The sequence below is a fragment of the Nanorana parkeri genome, unplaced genomic scaffold (genome assembly GCF_000935625.1).
Source record: "Nanorana parkeri isolate BGI_ZX_2015 unplaced genomic scaffold, ASM93562v1 scaffold1026, whole genome shotgun sequence".
Lineage (NCBI taxonomy): Eukaryota > Metazoa > Chordata > Amphibia > Anura > Dicroglossidae > Nanorana > Nanorana parkeri.
Genome location: NW_017307294.1, coordinates 377,011 through 390,291, shown reverse-complemented (window position 1 = coordinate 390,291; position 13,281 = coordinate 377,011). Strand labels below are relative to the sequence as shown.

The window sequence follows — 13,281 nt, the reverse complement described above, 5'->3', positions numbered from 1 at the left end:
CCTTGCACCACATAACTGTAATTAGATCTAAAGGTCATTGTACAATAACATTGTAAAAATGTATGGTCAGTTTATACCCCAACTGAACTTTTAGTTTAATTCAGCTAAATACATTCCAGGTGCATCAAAACAAAAGGTGTTTCATGTCTTACAATTTGTTTTCTTTCTAAAGCTGGCCATACACCTTACAACCATCGCACGACTTTCGTTGTGTAATGGTTTTAAGGTAATTCAAATTTCGTACGATCTGCCCATCTTGGACAGGCAGACCATACTTGCGATCATTGCAAGCCCTCCCCGCTGAGGGGAGGGCTTCCGATGATTGCAGTGCTGACCTCGCAGTGTGCGCTTGCGGCATTCGTCTTTCGAGCACGCCACCAACCCGCCGAAAATCGTAAATTTTCGGCAGGTTTTACAGCGTGCTTGGAAGACGAAAGTCGTGAGACCTTACAGTAGAAACCACAGCACGCTGCCCATACACCTGCAGATTATCGTATGATCGCTGGTTCACCCGCGATTATCGTATGATAATCGGCTGGTTTATGGGCACCTCAAGTCATTCTGAGTAGAGAAGGCTTTCTTCTGCCAGCATCTGAAGAGGGCCCTCACTCTCTGTGGGGAAACAGCGATCTCTCTGCAGAGGTCCAACACACCCTCTGCTAAGTCAGACCTATAGCTCTGCAATCAGCAAAGCCCATGCTCCCTGCTGATTAGAGAGCTCTCAGAAGGGGACTGACTCAGAAGGGGACATGTTGGGCCTCTGCACTGAGACCAGAGCTTACTCCACAGAGTCCCACTATGCAGCATGCTGGCATGAGATAGGCTGCTTTAGAATAAGGTTACCAGATTTTTAAAATGATGAGGGACTTCCCACTTGTAACCACACCCCATTTGCAAACACACACACAAAATTACACCCCCATTTTTAGCATGCTCGGAAATGGTTGATCACAGACTTATGCAAAAGGAAGCAGACATTGAAGATGTAAAGATAAAGTTCCCCGAGGCACTATAAAGAGTGAAATAATGTGGCACAGGGGATCCTGAGTGCGGACAAATTGTGCTAACAGTGGGAGCGGCTGAAGATGCATGGTTAAATCAACCTTGAGCCTAGACTACTATATGCCAAGCATGTGTAACCTACTGAGTGCAAGGATTAGGAGTGTGTAATGCATGGCCTTCAGGGGTCAAGAGTGCATAACAAATGGAGGGCAGGGGTCAGGAACGCATGGAGCAGAGAGCAGGAATCAGGAGTATGTAACATACAGAGCGCAGGGGTCAGGAGCAAGTAACACATGGAGTAAAAAGGTCAGGAGCAAAAAATGTATGGAGTACAGAGGTCATGAGTAGGTAATGCATGGAGCACAGGGGTTATCAGTAGTAAATGCATGAAGTACAGGGGTCATGAGTAGATAATGCATGGAGTACAAGGGTCATCAGTAAGTAACACATGGAGTACCGGGGACATCAGTAGGTAACGCATGGAGTAAAGGGGATATCAATAGGTAAAACATGGAATACAGGGTGTGAAGGACCGCCTGGTACCCCGACTTGGTACCTCTGTCAGAAATCAGCTTCCTCTCTGCTGGAACCTTGAATTCCAGTGTCTTCAGCCCAAACCTGCCTAATTATTGGATAGAACCAATATATTAGGACAGAAAGCTAAACTCCTCAAACATCAGACAACACTAATGTTGAAGTGGAAACCAAGAACTGATTTATTGAAGAAAGCACACAGAGTGTTACGGTTCAGTCAGTCACACAGGGGTCATAAATAGCAGACAGTACTCGGTAACACAGGGTTCAGAGCTCAGTAGAAATGAACACAGGCTTCAGTAGTAATGCAGGGTCCAGGCCAGGGGTCAGTTTTATGTGACACAGAGTTCAGGGGTCAGTAGTAAGTAAGCAACACAGAGTTTAGTGGCCAGTAGTAAGTGATGCAGGATTCAGGGGTTAATAGTAACAGATGCAGAGTCCTAAAGGCAGCCATCAGAGCATGCACAAAACTGTCTGTATATGACTGCAGTTCACTGCCGCCAGGGATGTTTGTTTCCCAGGGACAGATCTCTCAAAACAAGGGCTGTCCCCCGGAAACGGGGACTAATGGTAACCTTACTTTAGAAAGAAAACAAACTATCGGACTTTGAACATAGTGAGGGGAATTTATCAACACTGGAGCAGACAATATCTGGAGCAGTTGCCCAGGGCAACTTGTCAGCTTCTCTGTTTAGTTTGTTCAGTTGAGATTTGAAAAGGAAAGAGAGATGCTGATTGGTTGCCATGCACAGCTGCTTCAGATTTTGTCTGCTCCAGTTTTGATAAATTCCCCTCACTGTATTTTGTTTTAATACACCTGGAGTGTTTTTAGCTGGTTTAAAGGTAAGGTTCAAATGGACTTTATTGCTGACTAAATATACACATTGATATTTTATGCAGTTGACATTTGATCCAATCATTTTCATCAATCAATTCAGTGCAACACAACAGGTACATTCACCTGCCACAATGCAATCACTTTCAATGTCCAAAAATAAAGGACAATCTTAAGTGATTGTTTCCAGATCTATAAATGACTCCATACACTTTAAAGCAATCAGAAATGTCCACACACCCTCTCCCTATTTAATCTATTTCGTCTTCGAACCAATTCTACACAATTGTTCAAATACAATGATGAAAGGGGGGAAAAAAGCTAATTTGGGGCTGGACTTTTCATCAAGGATGAAATCCATGCATGCATGGCCAACATAAGCTCCTCTGGGTGCAGACACATATAAAAATGACTCGATGTACTCTCCAAAGAATTTGCGTAATACCTCGACACTTAAGATGAAGAATCATTTGAATGGCAAATCTCTGCAAAATGGCCGAATTCAAGGAATTCCTTCAGGGCATCTATGTATGAAGAGCACTTGAGCCAATTACCTATTGACCTGAATAATCTTCCATAAATTATTACTGATGTGCAATAACAGACCCGGCATTGATAAAAAGGGAGGGAGCAGAAGAATTTTTCGGGCTGAGAGCAGCCCGGCACAGATGGGGTTAAGTAGCAGACGGGGGCTGTGGGTGGGCTCCTTATTTGGGAGAAGAGTCCCTACTCTCTATTGGTGGAGAGGGTGACACTGCGGAGGACACGGCTCCAGCTAGAAGGGGGACTGACAGGCTCGTTTCAGCACCAAGGACAGCAGCAAGCACGCTAGCAAGCAGGCAGCCCCTCTGCCTGCACGGAATAGGGGACACCCGGCACTGGCACAGCTTCCAGCACCTGAGCAATGAATTCTGCACCCCTAATTTAACACACGACCTTCCCTTCCCAGCTGCCTTCATCATCATATCATCTATGCTATTCACCCACAATCGATGCCATAGATCCTGATCCCATCTTAACACCTTACCACTGTCTCCCCCACTCATCTCCATCCAAGTCATCTGCATCGGATTCACTGGTCACCCTGCACCCCTTACCCAATGCCCAGGCACCACAGGGGCTTCACAGGCAGCAATAGGAGGAATTGGCATTCGATCTCATGAGACCTACCTAGCATTGATTGTACTACCTCCACCCCCTCCTTCAGCCCACCCACCTCCCCCCATCTCCCTGCAAAGCCAGGGTTCCCTCTGTCTACGGCATCTCAGTTTCACCCTGTCTGGAGCTGGGGAGCACCCCAAAAGCAGGACGTTGGCTCAGCCGGGGTGTGCCAAGTCCATGGACAGGATGCGCCTGTTTTTGCTGGCAGTGCTCTTTTTGTTCTCGTTTGCCCGGGCTGGATGTGACCCCAAAATCGTGAATATCGGGGCAGTACTGAGCACCAAGAAACACGAGGGACTATTCAGGGATGCTGTGAACCAAGCCAACAAGAGGCATGGTACCTGGAAGATCCAGCTCAATGCCACCTCTGTCACCCACAGGCAGAATGCCATTCAGATGGCTCTGTCCGTCTGCGAGGACCTCATCTCCAGTCAGGTAAATGAGGGTATTGGGTGGACAAGCTGGCATAGTCTGAATGGTGTGGATTGGTGCCATGTTTAGCTAGCCTGGCTCATGTAGTGCACAGATTGTTAAGATAACATGGGCAAAATGACACCTACGGAGAGGAAAAGGGTGGCATTGAATGGGCAAACTGACGTAGTCTATATTGTGTGGGTAGGTAACCTGTTCAGCTAATCTGGCTCATACAGGGCGCAGGTTATCTCTGGAAAACATGGGCACCATGATACCTACGGAGTGGTAAAAGGTGGCATTGCATGGGCAAACTATCAACGTTTGCATGGTGTGGGTGCCCTGTTTAGCAAGTCTGGTTCGAATAGGGCACATTTGTAGAGGTAACCTGGGAAACAGATACAGGGTGATATTACATGATTATGCCGACTTATTCTGCAGACTCTGCATAGGGCGCAGTTAGTGCAGATAACATGAGCTCAATGAATACTAGAGCCAGGTGGGCATCAGGTAGGCAAACTAACACAGTCTACATGCTGTGTGTAATAATGCTGTCCAGCTATAGCCTGCTTATATAGAGAACAGTTTATTAAGGTATCTCGGGCACCTACAGGTAGTTCAAGGATGGCATTTCTTAGGCATGCACTACGAGGGTACATGTTACACTCTGCATCCACCTCCTGGTCTTGGTTAAAACAGAGCACCCAGGTCCAGGCATGAACGAGACATAGTAAAAATGGGCACTGGGCTTATCATCACGTCGGCAGATATTGTCCAAACGAAGGTGGGCAAAATGGCACTCAGGCTTCCTTGACATTATTAGTGCTTCTTGCAATAAAGTGACAATGTGAATGTGGATTCGTTTTGGGCACCGTGCCACCCCTTGCAATTTAAGCACGGACATTGAATGAGCACACTCCATCTCTTGCATTGTCATATATGTCTTACGTCCTAATATCTAATCAGCGTACCCTTGAAATCTGAAGTAGGGTAATATTTGCTACAGGTCCATACTCAGAAAGATGGCAAGTGGGCATTGCCGCATCCATTGTAGGGGACGGGGTTGATGCACAATATCGATTCTCCTGTTCATGTTCTTTATAAGTATCGTTTAGATTACAGTCTGTTGCTGTTTGATGGGCAGACGTCTTCTCAAGACCCAGCAGTCAGTGTGATGCTAAATGTTCAAAGTACCATATCTAATCTAATTAGAGCACCAAGTGGATATGAATGGGCACAACGTGGGCATGCAGAAGTCTCCAGATGGGCATAGCTGTGTATAATATATGGGCATATAATGGGTACAGCTTTGTGTTATTCAATATCTGCATTGCACAATGGGTATGATGCTATGTACAGCCCAGGTAGAGTGGGCACCTTTGCCAACACAGAGATTATTTTGGTTAAGCTCATTTACAGCCAAGGAAAAGGCAGATAGTAACTGGATTGGCACCATCAGTGTAAGCTGGAGTTCTGACTTGTTGTGTGGTGAAGTCATGGGTGCAATTCTGTGTGCTGGCATTTGCTGTCCTCAGGGGTAGACAACATAGATGGGACAATATGGAATTAAGGGTCAGTGTATTACATATTGGTGTCATGTTGATACTGGGTAGAGTCTATGAACTCCCAAGATGGCCCCTGTACACTGTGTATAACACATCTTTTTCATACTGTGCTGCGTGTGACAGGACTGTATCTAACAGGGAGGAGGCTGATTGTTGAGTGTGGCACCCATGATCCATCCAGATATGCATGTTATCCAGTGTCTCTTCTCTAAGTCTGTGTGTGTGTTTGTATTATAGTGGGATATCTGTATGCCAGTCATTCACTCTGTGTGCCATTTCTTTTAATTATGCCTCTTTTCTTATATGTGTGTGTTTTATGCACAATTACAATCTCTAACGTGTGTTTGTGTGTGTGTTATTCACCTTATCATCTAATGAGTGCGTATGTGTGTGTGCACTTTCTTGTGAGTGTGACACTCTTCGTGTGTTAAGCATCATCTGATCTTGTGTATATTTTGTGTAAAATCAATTATGCTATTTTTACTTGTACATACTTTGTTGAGTGTGTTATTTTATCTCATTCGTGTGTGTTAGTTATTTAGTGTGTGTATAGGTGATGTTGAGTTGTGTATCATCTAATATGTGTGCAAGTTAGTATTTACATCATCTAGTGTGTGTACTATCCAGTATCTCATCCACTGTGTGCTATTTTTGTGTCTTTGTATGTTAGTCATCTAGTAAGTGTGTGTGTGCTATTTCTGTGTGCATGTCATTTAGTATGTTTTTCCTTATGTTTGTGATGTATCTAATGTGTGTGTCTTTATAGTGAGTATGGCACTTAGGCTAGGTTATATATATGTGTGTGTTATCCAGTGTCTCATGTCTTGTGTGTTTTGTATGTTATCTAGTGCACTATCCCTATTGTCTATATGTCAGTCATTCTACATGTGTCATAGTGTGTGTAAGCAACTGTTTGCTTCTTCTCTGTGTGTGTGTTTTCCAGTCACTCACTCACATTTATCTTAGTATCTAATGTATATATGTTGGTCATTTTTGTGTTTGTGTCATTGTGTTTGTGTGTGTATGAGAGAGAATTGTGTATGTGTGTCTGTATTATTAAGTGCGTCATCCACTGTGTTATATGTTATCTATTGTGCTGTTATTTGTGTCTGTATGTCAATGAACTAGTGTATGCTTGTTATCTCTGTGTGCACTAGTGTGTTTGATTTTGTGTTAATCACCAAGTCTGTGCTTCTGTGTATTTTTGTGGATGTGCGTGACGCATTTAAATGAGTTTGGCAGTCATCTAGTGTCTGCATGGGTCATTTAATGTACATTTCTGTGTGTGTCCTCTCTAACATGTATATGTTGTTGTGTGTGCTACATGTGGGACGCATACAATGATTTCTACATGTTATAGTAGTGAATGTATATCACATCTTGACTTAACCTCCTTTTATTTGTGGAAGGTAATGTTAAACAGTGTACAGGGGTTTGTGTCTTATATAACACAGCTTAATCTGCACACACCTCTGTTCTGTGTACACAGGATACATAGCTATGCATCCTCCAAGGAGCTTCCTATACAATGAGCACCATCACACAACACACAATGTCTGAACATCTATGCTCCCTAACATACAAGTGAGGCTCCATTTTGTGTGCAGGGTGTACAGATACTTTATATCCCATTCCCTCCTCCCTGTATCTCAGCTGCCTCCATGCATTCCAATGAACCCTCTTCTGTCCGCATTGCAGCCTTCCTCATTCTCTCCTCGCCAAATGACTACACCAGCTACAGAGCAGATCAGACACATCCTGCTAAGAAGACAGTATCTGTATGGTACATGGATGTATGCAGGCTGCGCTTCAACAATAAAGGGCTGTATATAACAAACATGATGATATAGAACTCGCAATAATAAGCCTGACTACTGAATGTCACGTGACATCCTTGTATGTCGGAGTATATAATGAAGATCGTAGAATTTGTTCAAAATTATTTTTAGGAGCCTGTCACCCTTAAATGTGCCAACCTACACACCTCTATCTATAGATGTCGTGTGTATGTGTTTTAACTGTTGTATCTGCATCACATGTTTATGTATCTATTTCTTTATCGTCTATCTATCTACAGTTAACTCTCCGTTATCTGGCATCCATGGGGATTGGTAGCTTCCGGAATAATGTAGTTTCTGGTTGCTTGAGAGTTACTATTAAAAATAGGTCTAAATAATGTCATACCCCATAATATATACCATATCATAACATAAACACTGTATTGGCTTCAGATAAATATTGAAATGCAGTAATCAAAAGCAAATTAAGAGAAATAGCCACATGATCGTTTCCAGAATAATAAATGCCGCAGATCAGCAGAACAGTGAGTACACAGGGGATTTTTTTGTCTGGTTAGATGAGGGTTCTGGTTAGCTGAATACCGGATAACAGGGAGTTTACTCTATCTATCTATCTATCTATCTATCTATCTATCTATCTATCTATCTATCTATCTCTTATCTACCTTGGAACTGAGGAAATGTTGGTATAGGAAATTTTTCTGTTTAGAAGCAGAAACAAATTGAATGTAACTGATCTTTTCCTGTTTTTAGATGTCAGTATGGATATTGTACTGGGTGTCAGTAAATGTGCTGACAGGTGAGCCCAGTTTAATGAATGACGCCAGTGACTGCAGCCACTGAATGTTTTTTTCCTGTGGCTGACCTGCCAGGCATCCATTAGATTCTGGATAACAGGCCTCAGGAGACGATTACTGCTGATTGCTTAGTGTGTGAATAAATGAATTGTAAGTTTCAGGAGTTTTCCTGTCTTCTGTCTCTGTGCAACACAAGCCGATGGCAAGATATCCATACCAGAGAGGAACAGTTATCAACAGCATTCTCCGCCTGCCAGACAATGATGACGGAATACACTGCTTGTGCATAAAGTGATAATTACTCCCGTTTGAAGAGAACATGTCCCTGTGAATGTTAGACTGCTGTCATTTACTTGTTAGACAAATGGACATGTAACAATTTTTCTTGCTCTATCAGTGGGGAAAAATCTTTTAGATTGTAAGCTCTTGTGAGCAGGGACCTTCTTATTCTCTTGTCTTGAACTGTAATTGTACTGTCTACCTCTATTTTATAAAGCTCTGCACAATTTGTTGGCACTATATATATATAAACGATAATAACAGCAATTAGATGCTCATTTATTGACAGATGCTGTCTCTCATTGGCAAGCGCTTTCGGGACCACACAGGGTCCCTTCGTCAGTCTCAGACCATTGACTTGAATGTATCTCCAGGACCCCTCCTGCCCCAGAACACATAGAACATTTTATAATGCGATACAGTGCATTCCAGCTACCAACCCTGCTGGAACACACTGGATTAGGTGTAAACAAGCCCTTTGATGTATTGGAAGCTGCCTGTAGAGTCCTGTGTGTAATTTGCTAAAAAACCAAATAGAAAAGTAAGAAATACTTTGTAAATGTGAATTGGGTGTGCTATATGAATGGGAACATGTAACATATAGTAGGGGGCAGAAAATGCACTAGATAGAAATGTCACCAGCACTACCTTTGGGATGAATTAGAGTGGAGACTGCGAGCCAGGCCTTCTCGTCCAACATCAGTACCTGACCTCTCAAATGCGCTTCTGGAAGAATGGTCAAACATCCCCATAGACACACTCCTAAACCTTATGGACGCCTTCCCAGAAGAGTTGAAGCTGTTATAGCGGCAAAGGGTGGGCCAACTCAATATTGAACCCTACGGACTAAGACTGGGATGCCTTTAAAGTTCCTGTGTGTGTAAAGGCAGGCGTCCCAATACTTTTGGCAATATAGTGTGTATATAGATCTATAGATCTATAGATCTATAGATCTATAGATCTATAGATATATATATATCTTATTTTTTTCAGTTCCACCTGAAAACTGAGTGCCAGGCAGGTCTTAAAAGCCAGTTTATTCCAGCTATGTTTTCTTAAAATGATCATTTGCATATGCACTATTTACAGTTTTGCTTTGCGCCATACATTCATAAACTGCATTTTTACATACATCTTGCAAAGCTATTTGAATCTCTAATATCTTTAGTATTTCTTGATTCCCTGTACTGCAGCACTGACCCTTGAAAAGAGAGGGCCAGCACTAGAAGCAGGTCAGACACTGTGTTGAAAGGAAACCTGCTGAGAGATGGAGAGAGCAGAGTGGGCAAAAAGATGATTAGTGTGCCCAAGGGTTTCCCTACCCTCTTTGCCACCTGATCTGGTGGAAGGGGGGTGCTGGTGGTGTATGTTGGGGGGGGGAGTTTGTGTTGGTGGTGCACACTAACGGGGGGGTTCATCATCTCAGCATCCCACCCAGCTCACTGACGTTACTGGGCTGGATGCTGGACAGGGTGTCCTGCCCAGCTCTTGGCAACCATTGATGTCACTGGTTCCAGGAGCTGGGTGGGATGCCGGTCAGAGCATTCTAGGCTGCTAAGAGCTGGGCAGGGAGATGTATGCTTGCTCTTAGCAACCTGGGACACTCTGTCTGGAAAGGGGGTGGCAGGCACACTGCAAACATTGTGCCGCTCTGCCTGCCTCCCCCAAAGAGATGCCGTCTGAGGCCTCATGCTGCCTCATTATAGGGATGGCCCTGAGTGTGCTGCTGCTTCTTCTCTGCTCAATCAGCAGGTTGGGGGGGGGTGCACTGCTCTTGACCAAGTTGGGTTGCTCTTGCATGGTGGTGTTTGAGTGCTTGGATCAAAAGGGTGGTTGCACACAATTACAAATCCTTTAGCAGCTAAAATGTTTACTGCCTTCAAATTTCAACTGTGTATAAAGCTGCTGGCCTGGAGTTCAGCTTCAAAATAAGTTTTGTTTTTTTCTATAAAGGTTCTTTAAAATGTATCCTAACTGTCTCTCAAAGATATTTTGTTCTGCTAAGTACCAACTGACTTAGGCTGACCTTAGTTAAGCAGTTTTTTTAAAATTAAAAATAAATAAATGAATTCATGGGAAGGTGGAAAGTCAGTAAGACGTGTTATCTTACTCTGCAGCAAAATTTGGATGGGGCCAGACAAACACATTGGATGGTCAGAAAAATAGAAACCCTCTATCTGCAGTAAAAGTGGGCCCACAGTCACCTAAGAGAAATCAACACATAATGCCCACTATTTCAGTTATTAGTGAGAAAAGCATTTTCTATGTCCCTCTTAGTTGCTGACTTCCTCTGACTTTATGGCTAAGATCTACCCGATGCCATTCCAGTGTACATTAGGATTGCCTCAGGGACCCATAAAGGCACCCTCATTGGACAGGCAGTGACAGTTGGTGGAGTGTAGCATCATCAAGGAAAGCAGGCCCAGTAATAAGTGAAACTAAATACCAGGGGTGGAACAGAAGAAGCTTTTCTGGCTAATAAAGCTGGTATTGGTGTTTGTGGTACTTTTATTTTTAAAGAGTTGGGTTAAGCTAAGTAGCAATTCTACCATAGGCGTTCTTATATATTGGGTTGTTTACATCAAACAAATAAAAAAATGTATAAACAATACCAATACCCAGTGCAGTTCTTCAGTTTGATCTTTACCTAAATTTACTGCTTCCAGGTTTACGCCATATTAGTCAGTCACCCTCCAGCTCCAACAGATCACCTGACCCCCACGCCGGTCTCCTACACAGCTGGATTCTATCGAATACCGGTCATCGGGCTAACAACCAGGATGTCGATATATTCTGATAAGGTATGTACACAGTGCAGTGATATTGATGGAAGCTGCACATTCAAGCTATGCCGTTTAGATTGCATTTGTTCATGTCCACTGATGAGTTTTCAAAATGGCAAGCAATGCTGGTTTTCTTGTTGTCATTTAACCTGAATGATACTCCAGTCCACTGATTAGAATGTGCTGGGGGTCGCTGATGATGGCTTCTCATGAACCTGCCTACCGAGAGCCACACTGCATGGCTTATTGTTAATAGATATGATCTATATAAGAGAAGGAAATTATCAGTTTTGAGTGACATTTAAGTCTTTAGATCATCTCATTCAGAGAATAGAAGGTGGTATGAGGCATCCAGATGAGTCCCAAAAGTTGCAGAGACAATAGCAAATGAAGAAGTATGCAGTGCTTATTCTTTCTCTTTAAAACAGCATAGTCACAGCAATAAAACAGTGGACATAAACACACACACTATAGCAGTCAAATGAACACTGCCGCACAAACTTCCTTGACCATGTGTCTCCTGGGTGTGGGATCCCACCATGGTGCCATAATCAGAAGGCCATATGCAATGTCAGGGGAAATCACAACACACAATCTCTTCTTCATACAACTGAGGAGGCATTGTACTTCACCATGACCATGACTCCCTACTTGGGCATTAGAGGGGAGAGGGACACCACCAACCCCAGGTGTAGCCATCTCACCATTCTTTGGTGACGATGATACTATCATTTTGTCCCAGACTCCCAGCTTCATCATCATAATAATTTTTTTTACTTTAGTTCCCAGCGACACCAAAGCTATATGCACAGAACGTTACTAAAACTTCTGGGTGCAAAGTAATGTCATATCATGATTAGTGGATCAGGCACATTGTTGAAGTATAATAGTGCTGCCAGTCTCTAGTCAGTTCAGGCCTTGTAGCCTTGCAACCATCCTCCCTACAATCTCTTTTTTTGAATGCCAGTAATCCCACAGGGAACATGTCTTACGCTCACGATACATGGTACAATCTGAAACTATGTAATATACGGAAACGCCTGAACTATCCAATCAATCTGTCTCCAATTAGGCAGGCCATTACACTACAACTTGGAAATTGTAGTTATATTGTAATGTATGTGGTGAGCTTTAGACTTATGTTCCCCCCCAGAAAGGAAAAGCCCCATTTCATGCTCACCTGGCAGGCTTCTCAGTGCACAGAGAACAAGTTAACCTTCTCTCCAATTATATCTGACATTTCCTTCCTACGGCAAGAAGACCTAAAATATGTACACCTCTTACATGCTCACCAGCACCTGCATATCTGCTATAAGTATTAATCAATATCTAGGCAGGTCCTTAACATATTATGATACACTGTAGATCTCTGCTGGCTGGATGTTAATGGATTATTGTGGTCCCCCATCCCCTTAATTCTGTTGCACCCAGTTTAGAAAGTTGTGTCACTGCTAAGTGCATGAGGAAAAACTGTATGGACTGTCCACAACATCATTTTTTCAAGACATATGCATGATAAAGCGTAGTAAAAAAAAATTACAGCATTAATGGTGGTTTTGAAGCTTCTTTTCACACCACATGGCCTTGGGGCCAGAAGCTTTTACAACCTACTCCTGCATGTGAAGTCTGAAAGCCTGTAAAACTCAGCAGTGCAAGTGTAAGACTTAAGAATTTGCAATAATTTGAGAAGAATGAACTACAAATCTGTTTTTAAGCTAAGTTACGTGGTGACCTCTTGCTGCTGAGAGGGTTAACCGTTTGCTGACAGTCACCTTATCAGGCTAAAGCTACACAAATAGGGAATCTTTAATAGCTCAGTCACACTACTAAAATCACTAGGAGTATCAGTTAATCACTAAACATATGGAATGAATGGCTCTCTATAGAGTAGCTCGTAGTAACATTTTGTATTGATAAATCTCGCATGATCACATGATACTCATCATAGGTGTGCGCAGCCTATTACATTAGGGTGTGCACACAAAAGTACAAACACACACGCATACATATATATATATATATATACAGGTATTCCTCACTTAACGACCGAGTTCCGTTCCTACGACCAGGTCGTTAAACGGATTGGTCGTTGAGTGAGGAACTCTATACAGTACT

The 13,281-nt window shown here is 43.0% G+C and overlaps 1 protein-coding gene across 10 annotated transcripts in view; it reads left to right on the top strand.

Moving 5' to 3' along the window:
- Positions 1-3,381: 3,381 nt before the first annotated feature.
- GRIN1 (glutamate ionotropic receptor NMDA type subunit 1) overlaps positions 3,382-13,281 on the top strand; it is a 69,934-nt gene continuing 60,034 nt past the window's right edge. For 9 of the 10 annotated variants that reach the window (XM_018567270.1, XM_018567273.1, XM_018567274.1 and 6 more), the window contains exons 1-2: positions 3,618-3,967; positions 11,050-11,184. In XM_018567270.1, the coding sequence (XP_018422772.1) occupies positions 3,710-3,967; positions 11,050-11,184 (393 nt within the window). In that variant the 5' untranslated portion in view covers positions 3,618-3,709. Of the gene's footprint in view, positions 3,968-11,049; positions 11,185-13,281 lie in introns of all 10 variants that reach the window. The other variant, XM_018567280.1, reaches the window with a different exon arrangement.